The sequence below is a fragment of the Colletotrichum higginsianum genome, chromosome 10 (assembly GCF_001672515.1).
Source record: "Colletotrichum higginsianum IMI 349063 chromosome 10, whole genome shotgun sequence".
NCBI classification, from domain to species: Eukaryota; Fungi; Ascomycota; class Sordariomycetes; order Glomerellales; family Glomerellaceae; genus Colletotrichum; species Colletotrichum higginsianum.
This window is the reverse complement of record NC_030962.1, coordinates 13,567-32,055: the sequence shown is the minus strand read 5'-3', so window position 1 is coordinate 32,055 and position 18,489 is coordinate 13,567. Positions and strand designations below refer to the sequence as shown.

The 18,489-nt window shown below is 47.6% G+C and overlaps 9 protein-coding genes across 9 annotated transcripts; 4 read left to right on the top strand and 5 right to left on the bottom strand.

Annotated features, from left to right (window-relative positions):
• Positions 1-969: 969 nt before the first annotated feature.
• CH63R_13452 (C6 zinc finger protein) lies at positions 970-2,833 on the top strand (the record flags this gene model as incomplete). Its single annotated transcript, XM_018308426.1, has 3 exons — positions 970-1,156; positions 1,305-2,744; positions 2,799-2,833. The coding sequence occupies 3 exons, from the start codon at positions 970-972 to the stop codon at positions 2,831-2,833; spliced, it is 1,662 nt and encodes a 553-aa protein (XP_018150744.1).
• A 532-nt stretch (positions 2,834-3,365) lies between these two features.
• On the bottom strand, positions 3,366-4,469 carry CH63R_13451 (Agmatinase; the record flags this gene model as incomplete). The annotated part of the gene is made up of 4 exons (XM_018308425.1): positions 3,366-3,909; positions 3,966-4,034; positions 4,156-4,246; positions 4,319-4,469. The coding sequence occupies 4 exons, from the start codon at positions 4,467-4,469 to the stop codon at positions 3,366-3,368; spliced, it is 855 nt and encodes a 284-aa protein (XP_018150743.1).
• A 2,966-nt stretch (positions 4,470-7,435) lies between these two features.
• CH63R_13450 (uncharacterized protein) lies at positions 7,436-7,860 on the top strand (the record flags this gene model as incomplete). The annotated part of the gene is made up of 2 exons (XM_018308424.1): positions 7,436-7,459; positions 7,513-7,860. 2 exons carry the CDS (start codon positions 7,436-7,438, stop codon positions 7,858-7,860), a joined length of 372 nt encoding a protein of 123 aa, XP_018150742.1.
• Positions 7,861-7,980: 120 nt separating this feature from the next.
• CH63R_13449 (MatE family transporter) lies at positions 7,981-9,137 on the bottom strand (the record flags this gene model as incomplete). Its single annotated transcript, XM_018308423.1, has 3 exons — positions 7,981-8,532; positions 8,885-9,011; positions 9,079-9,137. The coding sequence occupies 3 exons, from the start codon at positions 9,135-9,137 to the stop codon at positions 7,981-7,983; spliced, it is 738 nt and encodes a 245-aa protein (XP_018150741.1).
• A 1,526-nt stretch (positions 9,138-10,663) lies between these two features.
• On the bottom strand, positions 10,664-10,920 carry CH63R_13448 (Isochorismatase hydrolase; the record flags this gene model as incomplete). The annotated part of the gene is made up of 2 exons (XM_018308422.1): positions 10,664-10,783; positions 10,918-10,920. 2 exons carry the CDS (start codon positions 10,918-10,920, stop codon positions 10,664-10,666), a joined length of 123 nt encoding a protein of 40 aa, XP_018150740.1.
• An 8-nt stretch (positions 10,921-10,928) lies between these two features.
• CH63R_13447 (uncharacterized protein) lies at positions 10,929-11,036 on the bottom strand (the record flags this gene model as incomplete). The annotated part of the gene is made up of 1 exon (XM_018308421.1): positions 10,929-11,036. One exon carries the CDS (start codon positions 11,034-11,036, stop codon positions 10,929-10,931), a length of 108 nt encoding a protein of 35 aa, XP_018150739.1.
• A 188-nt stretch (positions 11,037-11,224) lies between these two features.
• On the top strand, positions 11,225-11,935 carry CH63R_13446 (Superoxide dismutase; the record flags this gene model as incomplete). Its single annotated transcript, XM_018308420.1, has 3 exons — positions 11,225-11,296; positions 11,355-11,553; positions 11,607-11,935. 3 exons carry the CDS (start codon positions 11,225-11,227, stop codon positions 11,933-11,935), a joined length of 600 nt encoding a protein of 199 aa, XP_018150738.1.
• Positions 11,936-12,857: 922 nt separating this feature from the next.
• CH63R_13445 (EC3 protein) lies at positions 12,858-13,201 on the top strand (the record flags this gene model as incomplete). Its single annotated transcript, XM_018308419.1, has 2 exons — positions 12,858-12,961; positions 13,093-13,201. 2 exons carry the CDS (start codon positions 12,858-12,860, stop codon positions 13,199-13,201), a joined length of 213 nt encoding a protein of 70 aa, XP_018150737.1.
• Positions 13,202-16,952: 3,751 nt separating this feature from the next.
• Positions 16,953-18,222, bottom strand: CH63R_13444 (Fungal specific transcription factor; the record flags this gene model as incomplete). Its single annotated transcript, XM_018308418.1, has 2 exons — positions 16,953-17,050; positions 17,148-18,222. The coding sequence occupies 2 exons, from the start codon at positions 18,220-18,222 to the stop codon at positions 16,953-16,955; spliced, it is 1,173 nt and encodes a 390-aa protein (XP_018150736.1).
• Between the last annotated feature and the right edge of the window lie 267 nt (positions 18,223-18,489).

The following is an 18,489-nucleotide window of genomic DNA, read 5'->3' as shown; positions in this document are numbered from 1 at the left end:
GAGTTTCAGCTTCAACCAGCCTCTCTCACCCGGCTTCAACAACATGTTCTCACTGCCACTACAGAAAACAATGAAGGTTGGCTACTGGCATACTGTTGTGAGCATGGGACGCAAGATTCGTACTTATTAAAGATCCCTGTCTCTATGACTAATTACACAAATGAAAAGGTCTGCTGTGATCTATATAGCTAAGTGAATGAAGATATTATGAGTCGGGCTGGAACACTGATATGACCGGAACGCCCCGATGAAGACCGGGATGACTCAGGCACGCCTGATGGGCCCGGACGCGCTGGGGGCATGACGATCCATACATTATAATTTATGCCGTCCATCTAGCTTTCCCCTCCTCCGCAGAACAGCAACAACCAGAAGATCTGCCCCAAACAACTCCACTTCGTAGCTGATAGAGACAGGGGCCAGTACCAAGGCTCCCAGGCCTTCTAGGCTAAGTTAAACTGTTGGTTTCACAGGAGCACCGTTCGAACGGCAGTAACGAATGGTTAACACATGTTGATAACTAGGGTTTCGGAGAAAGAGAGTCTATTGCGAGCGAGGTACCAAACGGGCTTGAGGTGTAAGTGACCTTTATGAAGGAGGTAAATCACGTGGTGACTCCTGTGACCTTCGGATCCTCGGTTGGTCCGGTCCCGATGGCATCGCAACATCAACTTCTCTCTCCACAATTGTACCCCAGTCCTTTTGTCGTCAACCTCCTCCCGCCTAAAACTAGGCAGAACGTCTACTAGAAACGTCATCGTTCTCGTTTTATTTGCTAGTCATGCCGACCAGGCATAGCAAACGTACTAGAGGTGCATGCGCGCAATGCGTTCGGAAGAAGCGAAGAGTACGTCTCACCTTGCGGAGTGCACCGCCAATGGTTGACGACACTGTCACCATGCTTACTTGATACACCAAAATAACAGCCTAGACTAACGAAATGTATAGTGTGACAAAAAAACGCCCGAAATGTTCACAGTGCTTAAAGACTCACCTGGCTTGCGACCTCGAAGTATTCAAGATATGGACCCCGGGAGAGTTCGAGGATCAGGGGCCAAGCAGGCAGATACATGTCTCCAGTGGCCACAGGTTCGAGAGACCAAGCTCGAATTCTGGGTCAACAGCCCTAGATTCAGCTGGGACTCTCCCGGAGAATGTTGACCATGATACGTCAACTGGTGATCTAGCCGGTTGTCTCTGGCTCGCTAGCCCCCACATGGGCGATAGTGGGATTCCGGGGTCCAGTCTTCCTGGCGTTCAAGACGTCAACAATGACGATGATCGCTTTGACACACTTTTAACAGACGAGGATGCCCTTCCGAGTATGGAGCTTTACGGAGAGTCGGCTTCAAACGACGCACTACTTCCTGTCTTCGACGACGCACAATTCGACGTTACGCAGCTCTTGGACTCTCCAAGCTTGAACGACGCACTAAACTCCGTTCTGAATAGTGTTGAGGTGGATTCGGGCTTGATTTCTTGCAGTCCGGTGAATGGGAATCACCAAGAATCCTTCCACATCTCGACATCAATGACTCACTGTCCGATGCCTTGGCCTCCGGATATGCTGGCATCACCCGAGAGACGTTTTCTCTGGCAGTATTTCTTGCAAATAACTAAGGACGGGTTTCTGTGCCTCGACGACAAAGACTTATTCAAGTTTCCAGGATCCCAAGACCCTTTCATAGCCACCATTCCACAAATGGCGATTTCTGACGAAAGTTTACGGAGCTCGATTTTCAGTTTTGCGGCGTTTCAATACAACGCCAGCGGAAACGGTGGTGGCTTTCAACAACTCGCAATGGACTGTTCAAGAAGAGCCGCTGTTGCCCTAAAAGCTCAACCGCACTCTGACTCACCTTGGAACCAAATCTGGACTCTAATCTCTCTGATTGCCTGTGGAATATTTCTGCACCACTCTGGCCAGGGTGATAGCCAAGATTATTTGCAATCCTCAGGCACACTGGCAGTCGGATTCTACACACGTCCGCAATCTTCTCCAGATCTTCTGTCGCCATCCGTTCAGCTGATACTTTCCATGCTACGATGGACTGTCATATCAACGGTATGCTCGTTTCAGAGTTCTCGGACACTGGTGAGCGATAAGGTCTACCGCTGCTTGGAGATGCGAGCAGAAGAGATTGAGCACAACTATTCGCTTTCCTTCCGTGATTGGTTAAATAACCCGATCTACGCATTTTCTCCTCGCCTCGTTAACCCGCTTCTTCGCCTGGCCAGGCTTCTTGATATCCAAAAGTCTCAGCAGACCGTCAGTCAGTATGGGTCATCGGATAAAGTCATGGAAAATCAAATGATCAAGCTTGAAGAAGAACTTCTGATGGCTAGGGAAGTCGACTTGGATCGCTGTCAAACACACGCTGCAGACCCGAAGGAGCTACGTTCTCTGAACGAAGCCATGCACGCAGCGACATTTCTCTTGTTTTACGTACGCCTCAAAGGCATGCCATTCACGGCTTCTCTGGTACGTAAGAAGGTGCAGGTTATCGTGTCTGAAATTAGGAATATTCCTGTCGCATCTCGCGTTTCTCATGCCGTTCTATTCCCACTCTTCATCGCTGGCTGCGAAGCCGTCGAGGATGAGGCACGGGGGATAATTCTGGAAAGGTTGCGGACACCCAGAGGTCTCACGTACAATCGCAAAGACGTATGCTTGTCGTTGGAGCATGTATGGGAAGTACGAGATACAGACCCTGGACTCAGGTGGCCCGAATGGTTCTACAAATGTGAGTGAACTGAGCCAACCTTTGGTGAGGTAATTACTAACGAAAATACTACAGTGAATCCGGACTTCTGCATTAACTCATTGTTCTAGGATGAATAAATAGATGGAAGCAGAAAATTGAAAAGAGCTCTGCAATACTCTCCTTTCCGACTTTGAAACGTATCATTGCGTATATTTATAAATGGCCGAGTTACTAAATACATTTTCAGCGATGAGTCCAGGGCGATTATCACACAGCTGAGCTCAGCGAGCTTTGAGCAAGAAGTTTTAGAATGTATTATCCAAGTGTAACAGCCTTCGGTCATATGTCGAGTTTCGGTATCGTACAAGTCGCCATCGCCCAGTATCGAATAGTCCAGACGACCGGATAACACGAGTTTTAATGAGACAGGATGGTTTCAACTTCGAACAGCTTTGTAACAGAGCTTCACTCACCGTCCATTGTCATCGGACCTCTCCTCACAAAAACGCTCATGATCTCATAGATCAAGTCTGCTGCAGCGAGCGATGTGACCTCGGCATTTGTGTCATACACTGGGGATACCTCAACGACATCCGCAGCAATTATGTTGACGTCAGAGAGACCTCTAATGATTGTGCGAAGTTCACGTGTCGACCAACCTCAAGTTCCGGTTGCCGGAGCGAAGGCAGGATCGAGAGTGTCAATGTCGATGGACAAGTATACCGGCTTGTCGGTGCCGACACGCTCGATGATCTTCTTGATAATGCCGCGTGTGCCAATGTCGTCAATCTCACGAGCCTCAATGCGTGCGAACCCGCACAGCTCGTCCTCATCATAGTCTTCAAGCCCTGAAAGGGTCGTGCGAAGGCCAGCATGCATATTGCTCGAGTTGGAAATCAACCCTTCCTCGTTTGCCCAGTAAAAGAAGCTCCCGTGTGTGATTTGTGCGGCATCAGATGGCGCTCCTTGCGTTGGGTTCCACGAATCCAGATGGGAATCGAAGTGAATGACGCTGACGGGCCCGTACACTTTGTTTATGCTTCGGAGAATCGGCAGCAGAATTGTGTGGTCACCACCTAGAGTAAGAAGTCGAGGAACCGTTTTCAGACCGTTCGACTCGGCCGGCGATTTCGTGTAGGCTGAGTGCCGAAGCAGGCTCGTGTATCCCTTTCCGATGTCTTTCATCGCGATTTCCTTGTCATGGCTATTTCGATGTCAGACTAAACACTTGATCTATGTTATTGGGTCGGCGCTACTCACGGCGAAGCTTGAATGTCGCCACAGTCGAGGGCTTGTCCCCAAAACTTCAGAGGATTCACTCTTTGAGGTCTGCATAGGAGTCAGAGAGATGGATGCGTAGCAGCTACTGGCAAAGCCTACACATTGTAACCTCCGCTGCCAATCAGTTAGTTCAAGTATGTTGATGATTCTACGACTGCGAGACACCTACGCTAGAGTCAGATGTCGAGAGGCTTGTCTGATAGCCGAAGGGCCGAACCGAGCTCCTGGGCGGTAGGTCACACCACTGTCAAAAGGGATACCTGACAACATAAGTCAACTAGACGTAAAAAGAATAAAAAATATAAATAACCCAGCTCTGTGGGAATACAAACCAACAGTGGCAATGTCGAAAGCAACGGATTCGTCTTGAAGGCAGGGAAGGTGAGGCAGCAGCCCGTAGGTTGTGATGCCAGCGAACGCAGAATGGTCCTTCAGCAAGTCAGCAATATTCTCGGGCCCCTTGAATGACAGAAAACCGTGCATATTCGTAGTTTAGGGGTACTGTGGCGTCGTCATTGCCCTGCAGTGGTCGTTGCACTACATGGGCGAATGATCCAGCCACGAGTGAACAATAATGAAAGGCTTTGAACATGGTTTCTGAGTCGGCAGAAATACACCAATGAGTGTAGAATGATCGATAAACATCTTGTGGCCATCTTTCTAAGTTCTTGAAATTTGGCTTTTATGGTTGTCGGTTTCGTTCCATCTTGTAGGAGGAGTCGGAAGCTAGCCAGGTTGGGAAAGTTATCCGCACGCCCCGCCCGCCCCAATAATCCCCAGTGTTCATGGGTTGCCGATCTAGATGTGGACTGGAACAGCCTTGATAACAAGGTAAAATCCAAACGTGCTATTGTCAAACTCTATGGGCCCGGAGCCTGTGTTTCTCACCTGCGCGACCTGGGAGTTCCAGCTCATGGGGGCTACAGCATAGTGGTCCGATACCCTCCGAGAGCTGCAAGAGGAACGTATGTTGCTCCTGAGACCATGACTTAATGCGGCGCGAATGGAATCATTTGGCTCAAGTTGCGTCCGTGGGTTTATCTCTCGGAGGATGGCCCAACATAGAAAAGACCGCATAATCAATAAGAGGCTGGAAAGGCCGGAAGCCTGTAGACGTAATGTCTTGCAAGAGTTCTTCAATAATACATGTATTTGCGCCCATTAGTTTTCATTTACTGATGAAATGTGACTTCTCTAGGCCCCTATCCTATGGAATGCCTTGCAGATCTCGTTATTCCAGTTGACGGAAAGAATCACAGCAAGTTCAAGCCCTGCGACTAAGATCATACCGACTGTTTGTCCTATCCAGAGCCCGAGGAGTTCCCATCCCGAGAAGGCCATCCAAGTTCCAAGCGGCAGAGCAACGACGTAGTACGATAACGTCGGGCACCCACTTATGGGCACCCCCCACATTTGGGCACCCCAAAAATGAAGCCATCTCCATCATAACCATCGACTTCAATTAATTATTGCACTCTTCTAGATGCCACCACAATACAGCTTTCAGCTTCACTAGGTAAATCAGACTCGCTGGACTCATCCGTGATATCCTCTTTTTCGCCAGCCTCAATTTGAGCCTTCTGGATGTCCTTGATATTAGCGAACTTGGTGTTTGGGTCGATCTGGACTGTCCTTCTTTTCCTTGCTGCATTATTGGTGACTTGGGCCTGCAGGAGCTCCAGCTTATGCTGGGCAGTTGCCAGCTCATAGGCCTGCTCGCTGAAGCCTTTTTTCACCTTCATGAAAAGGAGGCGTTGAGTATGGACATCATTGTCCAGCTCTGTGAATAGCTTCAGTTGCCCAGCCAGGTCCTTCATCTTCCTTGGCGTCGACCATACTACTGCAGATGACGCAGATGCCCATTCTTTATCTCCCTGGCCTCCAGACTGCCCTTTGCTGGCCTGATCTGATGCCCTTGGTGTTGATGGGAGCAGCAACTTGCTCATAAGGGGCTTTGCTATAGAAACAGGCCATAGGCCAGTCCATTTCCATCCACTTCTGATGTTCTGCATCGTCAGGCCTGCCAGACGAGCCTTTTGATAACATCCAAGGAAGCTTCTCTTGCCTATAACAGTAGAGTCATTCCAGTGACTGAGATATCCAAGCTCCTTCCTATAGGCCACCTTCACAGGGCTGAAGACTGACTGGTCTAGTGGCTGGAGGACATGGGAGGTATGTGGTGGAAGGAATAGGAGGTAGACGTTATTAATATAACATATCCACATAAATTCCGTCGTTGTGTGACTCCCATGGCCATCAACAATCAATAGTCTAGCCTCATCCTTGCCCTCCTTGCCCTGGGAGGCAGTCTGAGGGACAGTCTGAGGGAGGAAGACCTTCTGCAGCCATTCAACTGCAGTGTCGTCTGTAGTCCATCCATTCTCTGTTGCAGTAAATTGCCATCCTTCATAAGGGCCAAGATCTAGAGGAAACCACTGCTGCTGGACTGTCTTGCCCTTATATATAATGAGGGGATCAAGGGCATGGCCCAGGGCAGAGATGCATTCGATAACAGATACCCATGCCCTTGACCCAGGCTGTTTCTTGCGGACAGACTTCGTCTCAGACATGCCCAGCACCAGCCCATTAGATCCCTGGCCCTCAAGGATACCAGTCTCATCCATGTTGTATCTATTGGCTGGTTTGATGCTGATGATCTCTGGTATGGCAAGGAGTTTGAACCAGTCCCTGATGACCTCAGTAGATGCCCCATTAACACGTCTAGAATCGATAGGGCGACTTCTCTGAACCTTGACTGAAGGATTTCTCCTCATGAAGGCAGAAACCCAGCCCTTTCCTATGGGCTCTGTGTCTCCCATAGCATGGAGGATCCTTTCTGCGAATAGCTTCACTTGCAGATGGGTTGGGGCAACTCCAAGGGCATGTTGAATGCGAATCCATTCAGCCAGCTTATGCTCCTGATCAGGGGAAAGCCTCTGAAGGTCAGAAAACGCAGCTTTTCTGGCCTGCTTGCCATTAAGTCGATGCTGAAGGGTTGATCTTGGAATGCCATACACAATGCCTGCCCTCTTTATGGCCATGCCGTTGCTGATGGCTTCAATCGCTTGCTGGACCTCATCTTCAGTGTATTGGACCATAAGGTATAGAAGAAGGTATTCCCAAAAAATGAAGTTGTTTGGATAAGTATTGTAATTGTTGTGATGGTTGGAGGTGGGAGGAATGAGGAGGCTGGTCATGGTGTTGAGGCATTTTTGGGGTGCCCAAATGTGGGGGGTGCCCATAAGTGGGTGCCCGACGTTACACCGTTGATAGTAGCGCCCAAGTTTTGCTTTCCTATCCCACGAAGTGATCCTCCACAGCTCCCGTTGAGCCCGTCGAATATCTGGAAAAGGCCTACCCATGGCAGTATCCGTGCTGTGTACGAAATCGCCGTCTCGTCAGGTGTGAAGATGGCAGCAAATCGAGATCTGCTGGCAATCAACACGATCATGACAGAAGTAGCCACCCCTAAGGTCAAGAAGATTGCTACTATGACGGACCTGATGATAGTGGTTTTGTCTCTAAGGCCAAGCAGCCCGCCGACTCTGATACTGGTTGCTACGCCGATGCCAAAGGGGATGGTAACAAGGACTTGGTCTGCAGTCATGAGAACGCTCTGCGACGCCAAAGACAACGGCCCCAGACGACCAGCCACAAGGGCGACAATCTCGAATGCCCAGAACTCTGTGCCCAAATGGACAAATCCGAAGCAGGCAAGACGGGCAAAGGCTGGCAGTTTCTCAAGACAACGCCTGTTCCAACCGCTCCAGCACTCGTATCCCTTCACGAAGCGTGTGTAACTGAGAAGGCCAAAAAAGGACAGCCAAAAGCCGATGTCAGTTGCTACAGGAGCTCCCATCACACCAAAGTCTGAAAATTGAATGAACCAGTAGTAAAGGGCAGCGCTGATCGGGGAAGTGATGAGAAGAATGTAAGTTGCCGGCTGCACCATCCCCTGAGCTTGCAAATACTTCTTGAGAATCTCAAAGTAGATTTATCCAAGACCACCAGGGATAAGATGCGTCAAGAACCTGGCCGACTCATGCGACAGTACTTTGTCTTGTCCAAGAGCAACGAAAAGGGGTTCAGCATACACCCAGATGACGGCTACCGGGATATAAAGCAACGAGAGAACAATCGTGGCTCTCTGTAGCAAAATGCCGGTGTAGTGCTTGTCACAGCCAGTAAAGGCAGTTGAAGCCAGGGTATCGAGAGCAGTCAAGCCGCCCATTCCAATAAGCCACCCAGTGCATGTGCTAAACATGTACGAGAAGGCAGCAACTGATAGACTTTCGGGATAGAACTGCCCAACAAGCATCATTGATATGGTTTGGAATGAGTTTTGCACGAGATATGCAGCAATGACGGGCAACGAAAACCGAATCAAAAGAATGGCCTCTTGGAGCTCAGCTTTGCTTTCTTGTAGCAGACGCAAATCCATGTTTGCCGGTTGGATTCGACGTAGCTGTGTTTGATCTTGGGCGTAGAATTGATGTTTGCTCGGTAGTGTTGATCGTATGTTCATTGGGCCGCATGGTGCCTGACTCTGTAATACCATGTGTTAGACCGAGATGAGATGCTTTTACTCTAAAGACAAACCTACCTCGGTTGTGTTTGTTGCTTATGGTTTGACGCTCATCGCGAAACAAGAGTTGCACTCCAGTGATCTAAGCAAAAGACTGAACTGGTCGAAATCTAAGAGACTGGAGTGCGGTGCACACAAAAGCCATTGAACTTGAAAAACAAAGGCGACCCTCCGCAGCTTGTTTCAATACTTCTCTTACGAGCACCTGACTCGATGTTTATTGAGCCCCTCGTTATGGACTAGGGAGCCCACGGAGCAGTGGAAAACTTGCCTTGTTAGGAAAGGAACAATACCTGATCATTGACCAGCATACCCATGCAACAAAATGTGCACCCGCCATTACAGGCCGAAGGCTGACGCTGTTGTAGAAGATTAGTAAGACCTTCTCGTAAAAGAAGTCCTTGAGGATCAGAAGAATCTGAATAAATCTGTTCTCTATCCTGTTCAGCAGGAAGAAGAGTTTACAATTGACCTGACTGCTAAGGAAGACTCCCAACCATCACAGACTCGGTCAGGGCGTCCCTTTCAATTGTCACGTAGCGGCTACACCCAGCCTCATCAGGCATCTCTTATTCCGCAACAGGTGAGAGAGCACTTAAGTCAAACGTACTGCCCGATTTCGGGGCCTTTTATCTAAAAACTAAGAGCACCTCCGTACTTCAGCTGAGTTAGTCTAAGAAGGAGCCCTCTTACTACACAAAGCTGGAGGAGCCTCCCCTGTTTGCTGCTTCTGTCATTCTACACCCTTCATTAAGTATCTTATACTCTGAGGCAGTCTGGGACGAAAGGGCTCGCAACGCAAAGAAAGGACCCAGAGACTACTTAAACTGTAAGAGGAACTCTCTGATAACTCTAGGTCTGTTCTTAAGGTCACACTGCCAACCCACATAGACAGTCACTTCAAGCAACAGGTACAGAGTAGAGGTATTTGCAAGACGTCTCAACAGAAAGATAAGCTTAAGATGTACCTCAGGCAACCTCCTCAACCTACAGAGAATCCTATCAAGTAGTGGAGAGACCGCCAGTCCAAGTAGCCCCTGCTCAGCAAGCTAGCCCTTAATGTAGTCGCAATCCCAGCTATAGCTTCTGACTATTAGAGGGCGTTTAGTACTGCTAAGTTGACCCTGACGTCACAAAGACACTCAATAGAGCCCTAGATAATATTTCAGTTGCAGCTGATAAGAATTAGCTAAAGGGGAATATTATACCTATTAGTTTTGAGGTTGGCTCACTCGTAGCAGTTATAGGTAGATTTACTTATATATTAATTAGGTAATCGGTGCTAGTGCTGCTTAGTCACGTGCTTTCTGGATTTAATTTGATTTATTGGCTAAGAAGCTAAATTAACTAACACTGGCGAAGAGGCAGTCACATCAGCTAAATCTTGGCGTTATTTGATTCAATGGCTTTGACGGCAGCGCTGGCGTTGGTGCGATGCCGCAATCTTGAAAGTTACCTTAGATAAGTCCGGCAGTTTGGAAACGAAATTGTGATATTGGTTCTGCGTAGGTCAGTGCATCTCAACAGGGGTGTAGAAAAGAACGCAGCCTACAAGAACGCTTACAAAGTGCTCTAGGATCATCAACCGACATGGAGGTGCAACAGGGATGGATTATTGAAAATACATAGGAAGGAAGATATCGAAAGGTTCTGAAGTTCCGAAGCCTACCGGATCTAGTTGACTATCATTAGGTTTAATCACCTTGTTTGCAGAAGACCCTGTAAAAGTCAACCCTTGGAAGGTTTTAGTGCTTGGCGGGTAATGATGCTGGAACGAGTTAGCTCGGACTAACGTCAGGTCTAGTGGCACTAGTCTAAGGCGTCAGGGTGCTAGCTGTTACAGAATTCAACCTAGATAGATGCCTCTGTGTTAGTCGAAGAATGATTGCTTCATAAAAATATTTCAAATACTGAAAGAAGCATGCCTGAGACCATCCCGAACTCATCCTGGAAGGTTTTATGCAAGTCTCAAGTCTACTAATGTTCAAATCAGAGTTTCTGGTAGCACAGGCGTCTAATTCCAAGCCCATCCTTCGAATCAATTGTTAAATCGCTGCCAGGGCATCCTCAGATACGGCTACTGGATCCCATTTCATTGAATCAAAGTTCTAAAAGCGTCGGCAATTGTGTTGAGGGAGGCTTTATTTAACTTTTCTGCACTTGAACCCGGGACGTCCCTTGTGTCGACCGCCTCCTCGGCAATGATGGCATCCTATCCTTGCTTGGCAGCCTGGCGAGCTGTGGTGATGATGCATACGCGGGCCTGTAAAATCTAATCAGAGATGTAATGTACTTTTCAAACCCATTGCTCCGAGAGGGATGATACAATGGACAAGGTTGGCATACCATACATCCAGTCAGAACAACCTTCCTGTATCCTGTCGCGCACAGGAGGTTCTGTCGGTCGTGGATGCCGTTGAAGGCGGTACGCCAAGCAGTGAGTGGAAGAATACTGCAGAAGCCATTCTCAAGCGCGGGGATGAGTGAGATGACTTTTTAGAAACTTGAAATAATACCCCAATCCCCCTCTATCATTGCTGCACAGCCCCTTGTGTTTCCTCTGCACCTTGTAACCCCGCCCTTGATCAGCGCATTGATGCACTACACGATCTCAGCCCTCCTCAGCACCCCCAGAGTATCTTAGCATAGCAACATGAGGATTTCCTCCATCACCTTTATCATCGCTGCCGCAGCTGTTGGCCGCGTAGCATCTCAAAGCACCGGCGTATGAATCCCCTAGAAACCACGAAATGGCGTATGCTGACTAACATGCTCTCACGTAGGAACTCGGCGATGCCACTATTGCCACCAACCCAGCTGGTGTTGTGTACGAGGCAGTGCTTCCCGGCCAGCTTTTCTACAAGGCAGGTTCGTTGAACGGCAACGTTCGAGGCTCCATCATTGCCTCAACGGCCACAGGCGGCAAGGGTGTCAAGTTCAAGGTTAAGTTCTCGAACTTGCCTAAGGAGGGCGGCCCATTCAGTAAGCGATAACCTATTTGCTTTTATATGCAGTATCAATCTAACATCTATCAGCCTACCACCTCCACGTCAACCCTGTACCGCAGGATGGCAACTGCACAAAGACTCTAGCTCATCTCGACCCCTTTATTCGCGGCGAGGCCACGCCATGCAATGTGTCCAAGCCTGAGACCTGCCAGGTCGGTGACCTGAGTGGCAAGTATGGTACTGTAATCGCCGACAACGAAAAGACCTACATTGACCCCTACCTTTCCATTGTGGAGGGTCCCGGCTCCTTCTTTGGCAACCGTAGTTTCGTCTTTCACTTTGCGAACAAGACACGTATCAGCTGCGCGAACTTCACAACAAAAAGACCTACATTGACCCCTACCTTTCCATTGTGAAGGGTCCCGGCTCCTTTAATACACTCTCTACCTAGCGGAGTTTGTTGTATTACCTTTGTAACTCTAACGAATAGGTAATCCTTACATTCTGTCTGATTAGGTTAGTTCCCCCCTCTTCTTAGGCTTTTAAACTACTGCAGTTGCAAACGTTGATAGGTGCATGGAACTGTATCTCCTGCCCCTGGGACTGGCTGTTAATCCTGGTGTTAATTTCCAGATTAAAAAGTAAAGTGAGGGGACTGGACAGGCTATGCAGGTTAGGTCTAAGACTAGGTATAGGCGGGAGACGGAGATGCCTAAAATGCTGTCTGCAGCCCTTATCTACCCTTCTGCTGCTAGCCTTCCTGCTGCTGTCTAAAGGGATGTATATAGTAGTCCCTACTTATACATTGTCGCCTTATAGGCCGTTTAATATACTTTTAGTATAATTAGCAGTAGTATAATGAATATAGATAAGTGTAGTTGTATTACTTAGAGTAATCTGCTAGACCTGCAGTAGAGCTATGTAAATAAGTAGCATTTATCTCTTGTAGGGCAATCCTAGGCTGACTATACTATTTAGTGAGTAATGAATGTATTAGGTTAGTTATACTAAAGCGAGGGTATCCTAGGTTTTCTTACACTACCTTAGAGACTCTAGTAAAGCTAAGTTCTTAAGGCATCTTCTCCACCCTTCTAAAAGCATCTTCCTAGCCTACTAGTATAAAACTTTACTATTACACTTTACTAACTTCAAGAAGTCTAAACAATGTAGTAATAGATACATAATTCTCTAAACATCTTCTAAGCCTGCTAGAGAGATATTCCTTATGCATACTTTACTAACTTAAAGAAGTATAAATAGCTCTAGAGATACTGATTTTCAAAATTGACTGTCTCCTATACGCAAATCCTTAGTATTAAAGAAGCAGACAAAAATACTATGTACTTTACAAACATCTTCGTCCTCCTTCTCGCTCTTCCCTTTACAACCAAGCCTGGATGCTATGCGCTCCCTGCCAATAAGCATATAGGCAACCCTATTCAGTACGTTTTCAGCAACCTTATAGGTCTTTAGATTTTCAGAAGCCTTGATACTTAGGCAGAGCTTCCTTTTACTCTTATCTATTTCTATTATTCTCGATTAGATATAAGAAGGATTTCTAACATATTAACAGTATTAAAAAACCTGGCTATAAACCTATTGCATGGTATCCAAAAGAGCATGATCATACTAATAATGTGTGGGCGTGGAATATAGCACACTGTGGAAAGTTTAAATGTTGAATGGTGTCGTACTGGACTAAAATGCATGTTTAGTGCGGGACTGCTGCGTCGGCAGGAAGGACGTTTCATTATTCCAATAAGGTGATTGTAAGAAGAAACGAGAAAAGTAGCCTAATAGCTCCAATTTGTTTCTTAGCTAGGGCTTGCTTCTGCAATACAAGTGATGCAAAGATAAGCTGGAGGGGCCAAGACTAGTGACCTGTTGGTGAAAATTTTATTCCTGGTTGGGCGGCTTAGGATGATCGATTTACAAAGCGCCAGCTAGTTTGGCACAGCTTAGCGTTGACAGCAATAGGAGAGGACGAGGAAAGCTCTGTATGGAGAGGATAGATGCTGTTTAGTCCCTCTAGAAATCGGATAAGAACTTTAGGACAACGATATTGTATAGCAGCGTCATGTTCATAGGATCGCCGGGCGGTGATAAAGTCGTCAATGGCAATAACATCTGTAAATCAGCTTCTTAGTAATTATTCACTTACACACAGTATAGGTAGACAATCGGTGATGGCTTCTGAGCCCGGCATCGCCGCGAGTCTTTTGTGAACCTTACCTCAGTCAGGTTCAGCCCGATCGCGCCGGCCGCATGTTGTCCGGCCCCACTTCGTCGTGCTGAGCTGTGCCGAGTCAACCATCTACACTCCGACTGCATCCGGGATCGCACGGCCCCTGTTGTAGCCATGCCGACCTTTCTACCAACCGATTTTCATCAGGCAACCAGTACATACTAGCTAGGCAGGCGAAAAAAGGATATCACAGATGGATCTAATAAGTCTGATTTACCTAGTAGAGCTGAAAGCTGTATTGTAGTAGCATCTAGAAGAGGGCAGTAATTAGTTGAAGTCTAAGGTTACAAAGGGACGGTTTCATTTTTAGAGTGCTGAGAGAGGGGGGGCATAAGTGGGTACTAGATGTTAAGTTAAGAGTAGACATTCTAGAACACTAATATAATTTTAGTTCTTAGTGGATAATAATACTAAATAAGTTAGTTAAGCTTTACTAGCTCTCTAGTAACTTCTCTTGCATTGTAGAATAGTTTCTTACTAACCTTAAAGTCGTTATATACCCTAAACTAGTACTGAATACTAATATGAATTGCCATTAGAGGGTTTATAAAGGCTAAAGCGCCAGTATAAAAGACCTACTGAGTACAAATCCTACATTTCATGCGCCTCCTTTTACTGCTAGTCATGTTCCTACCCTTCTCTAAGGCTACTACTGCAACACTTAAAAGTTTGAATTGTAGAGATAGTTTTAGATATTCTAGACAAGCCTACCTAGTAGGAGTCTAATTTACAGAATAAATTCAATACTACTAAGACTTACATTAGTAATACTGCAAAGAGTTCCATAAATACTTTCTAATAGTTTGCTAAACTAGAATTTCTTTATCATTCAGTCTTATATTTCCAGTAATCTACCAATATCATTAAAAACCCAATTTTAGCTTCTACATAAAGAAATCGTTAGACAACATGCACGTCTCGTTTCTCTATACTACTCTCCTACTAGCAGTTTGCGTCACTGCCCAGAAATGTAGTGAGAGTCAACCGTTCTGCACTGGCGATCCTTGCAAGTGTTTTGGTGAGGGAGTGCAGGGAAGACTAGATACTATCTGTAAAAGTCTAGGATTTGAGCGGTCCTTAGGGCCTTCCAGACAGGAGGAAGGAGTAAGTTACTCTACTGTACTATTAATGTACTTATGTTCCCTAGCTAATGATTTTATCTTAGAACACCTTTTTATGCATGCACCAGTACTGCAGTAGTTGGGTATTAGTGACAGGATGTTATAGGCTGGGTTCGCATAGAGTAGTAGAGTCGCTGACAGGTAGGAAGGGGACAGTTAGTTGTATTATTTCAACCTGCCTTCCCCCTCCAGATAGGCAGAGGAGCTTGCCTCCTCTACTTATATCTTCTCCTTACAGCCAGATAATCCTCTACATCCTTTTATTAGAGCGCTAGTGCCCCCCCAATGCCCCTCCAGTGACCCCTACCTACAGCCTGTGTTCCCTATTAGGTATTACAACCTGAATTTAGTGAGTGACTAACGCAGCATAAAGTAACGCCTAGCGCAAACAGCAGGGTAAGAAGACATTTCTATATGCAGGTCTCTAGAGGGTAATCACAAACTTAATTGCTGAAGACCTATGGAAGTCTTTCCTTAAAGGCATCCAAGTCCATCCTATAGCATGAAGAGGGGGAGAGAAAGGGAGGGAGCAATACTGTCGGGCTTCTCATCGCAACGACCCGAGACTCTCTAGTGCTCGCCTTTCGTAGCAAAGCAACTAAAGGCAAGACTGCCCAGGAAGACACCGCCAAGCACAGAGAAGAAGTAGCCAACGCTTATAGTTATAAGAGCCAGCATGCTACAAACGCAATTAAGTTTTTTGTCGACATATCTACAAAAGCAAAGACATATATTAGATAGCTAACGTCAGTACTCAAAGTGTCAATCAAAGCTCGGATAGAATCGACAGCGAATCTCCACATACGCTAGATATCCTGCTGCTGCTGGACGACGGTGACGTATCGCTTGACGCCGTTTTTCAAAAGCACTATCTGCTTGACCATGCCCAGCTTCTCGTTAATGCTAGCATAGCAGCGCTTAAAGTTCTTGTCTATCCATCGCTTCTCCTGAATAGACTTTAGAGCCAACATGCTGCAGAAGGCAAAGGCAAGGAGGATAAGGTAAATGCATATAGTAGCAGAGGTCCCTACAGTAGTAGGAGTCCAAGTCTCGGTGTAAAGAGGATTCTTCGTGTTAGTCTAGAAGATAGTCATCATCATCATGCCCATGCTCCCGCCCAAAGTGCCATGGCTGTCCTTCATCTCGCCGGAGCTTATATCCATTCCCAGCATGGCCCTAGAGGCGGTGGCCACGCCTGTTGCCCCGTGTTCGTTACAATCGTGTCGGGGTGTAAGAAAGCTGTCTATTCTGTCGGGTTGCTTTGTTTTAGAGTAAAGAGCTCTTATAATTGTAGTAGGGTCAAGCTGTAGATACTGTAGTTTAAATGCAGGGTAGGTAAAATAGGGGGTATTCAAGTTAAATTGTGCATTGTTATTATTATTGAGCCGGTTGGACGGATGGAGTCTCAAGATATAATAAGATGGAAATCGCTTTTGCTAGATTAATTCTTTCCTTAAGTGCCCGTTTTCGTGCCTTTTTCTATATTACATTGTATAAGCTGCTCGAGACCCGAAGATGTTTTATCCCTAACCTCCAAGGTATATAACTGTTAGGATAAGATAGATAGCATTACGCGACTAAAGGGGCTGAACAGTCGAAAGGTGTAAAGACTAAAGACGGAAGGTTTAAGTGTATTATGGTTGACAAAATCCCCCGATTGCCGCAATAAGAGTCAAAGTAGAAACTTGGTGGAATCCAGCCAAGCATTCCAGTCTATGCCATCCTCTGTATCCATATCGACATCAGCGTCGACCGAATTCTCCGACGCCGGGTCCGTTTCATCCCACATTCCTTGTGTGAATTCCAAGCCCGTCAAATTCCCATCTAGCCAATCCGCAGGCAGCATGAATCCTGTATCATGAGGCACTTGCCCCCCTAATCCCGACGCAGACCCAGATGGAGAGCCCGTGGCTGATTCGACATGCGCCGGCCACGAGGACGACCTATACTCCCTCAGTCGGGACGTATTTAGTTCTTCTGCCGCAGGGTGCGACCTCATTTCCTGCAATCCATTATGCGGCCCGCTTGTAGAGCTCGAGGGACTGGCGTTTCTCATGTGTTCAGTAGTCAGGTCTCCGCTCCCGGGCGGTGCTTGATTTTGGATGAGGCTTTCCCAATGACGAACAAAAAGCGCCTCACTGCTGCCTTCCTTAAACGGCCCAGGGCTGGTAGGGATAGGAAAGTGTTTGTCCTGTCCCCGCAACTGTTCGATAGCGGCTTTGTCTCCCCGTAGCCGCTGCAGCTCTGACTCTCGGTGCTTACAAGCCCGGGTCATGAGTTTGCGAAGAGGGATCCAAACGTGCAGGCAATTATCCGTTTTGAATTGCGCTGGAATCAGCCACTTGCTGTGCAGGGCGACCCAGGCCCGCTCGATGACCGGCGACCATGGGCGGCGGGACGTCTCGATCAATAGATAGACGATGGCATGCCAGTGGGTGTAGGTCTCAATGATCCAGCGCCACTGGCGACTTGCAGCCTCGGCGTTGAGGGCGTGGTTGAACTCTGCAACCTCGATCGCGGCCACAAGCAATTTGTTCCGGTTCTCGTCGGAGAAGAGTTCGCTCGGCGAGGAGAAGAGCACCGGGAGGTGGATGAACAGTGCCAGCTTGGATATGACGAGGTGCGTCACAGTGATGCCGACCCAGTACGACATGGTCTGGAAATCCCTGACGTGGTGACTGAAACCCCATTTCTCAATGTCGTCCCGAAAGGCGTCCAGCAGCTGGTTCTGCTTTTCCACGTCTGGTCCGCCGTCGGCAATTTTCGCGGCCATGATCTGTCTCGTTACGCGGCATGTCCGGAACGACCCCAAGGCGAAAGACATATCAGTGTCGTATTGACGCTCCACTATTGCGTCCGTCTTACCTGGGCGAAGATCCTCATCGTTGACGTTGAGGGGCATCTTGGTGTCAAACGAGCCGTCGCCAATGGTGAACTCCGTTCCTTGGTCCTCGGACGCCCGTATGTCCACTAGGCAGAGCGACCACCAGACCCTCCGTCGAATTTCCACCTCGTAGGGAGACAGATGGTCGAAATGAGAGCCATCTCGGTGCAGCCCGATGGCGTGCCCCATCCGGATGGCGAGGCCCGTCATCATCCAGACATACCTCGGGCTGTCGTGGCGACGGGCGAGACAGAGGAAGATGACAAAGGCTTGAACCAGGGTTACGTCGGGGAGACGGACGAAGTCGGCCTCTGCTAACGCGCTCTCCAACCCAAGGCGGAACTTGTAACCCAACTCTGCCTTAGTGGTCTCAAAGCTTGCCACTATCTTAACGATTGCAACTGTGAGTTTGTGTTTGTGCGTAGGGTTGAAGGCGAACCACAAAGTTAACATACTTCTTTCTCATCCATAGAGGTAATCGCCGCATAATACACCGAGAACATCAAGGCTTCTTCAGCAGCGGTCACACCTAGTGTATTCGTCGCGCGCATGCGACCTATAATATTGTAGAGGGTCGGCAAGTGCACAATCTGTAAGCAAAAATTAACGTTTTCCGCGAATGTAGAAACAAGAAACAGAATCTGAGATAGCAGCAGCCGGAACACGCAAAGATTAGGCGCATAGGGGGCAGAGTTGTATCCAAATAAGAATCCATTACAT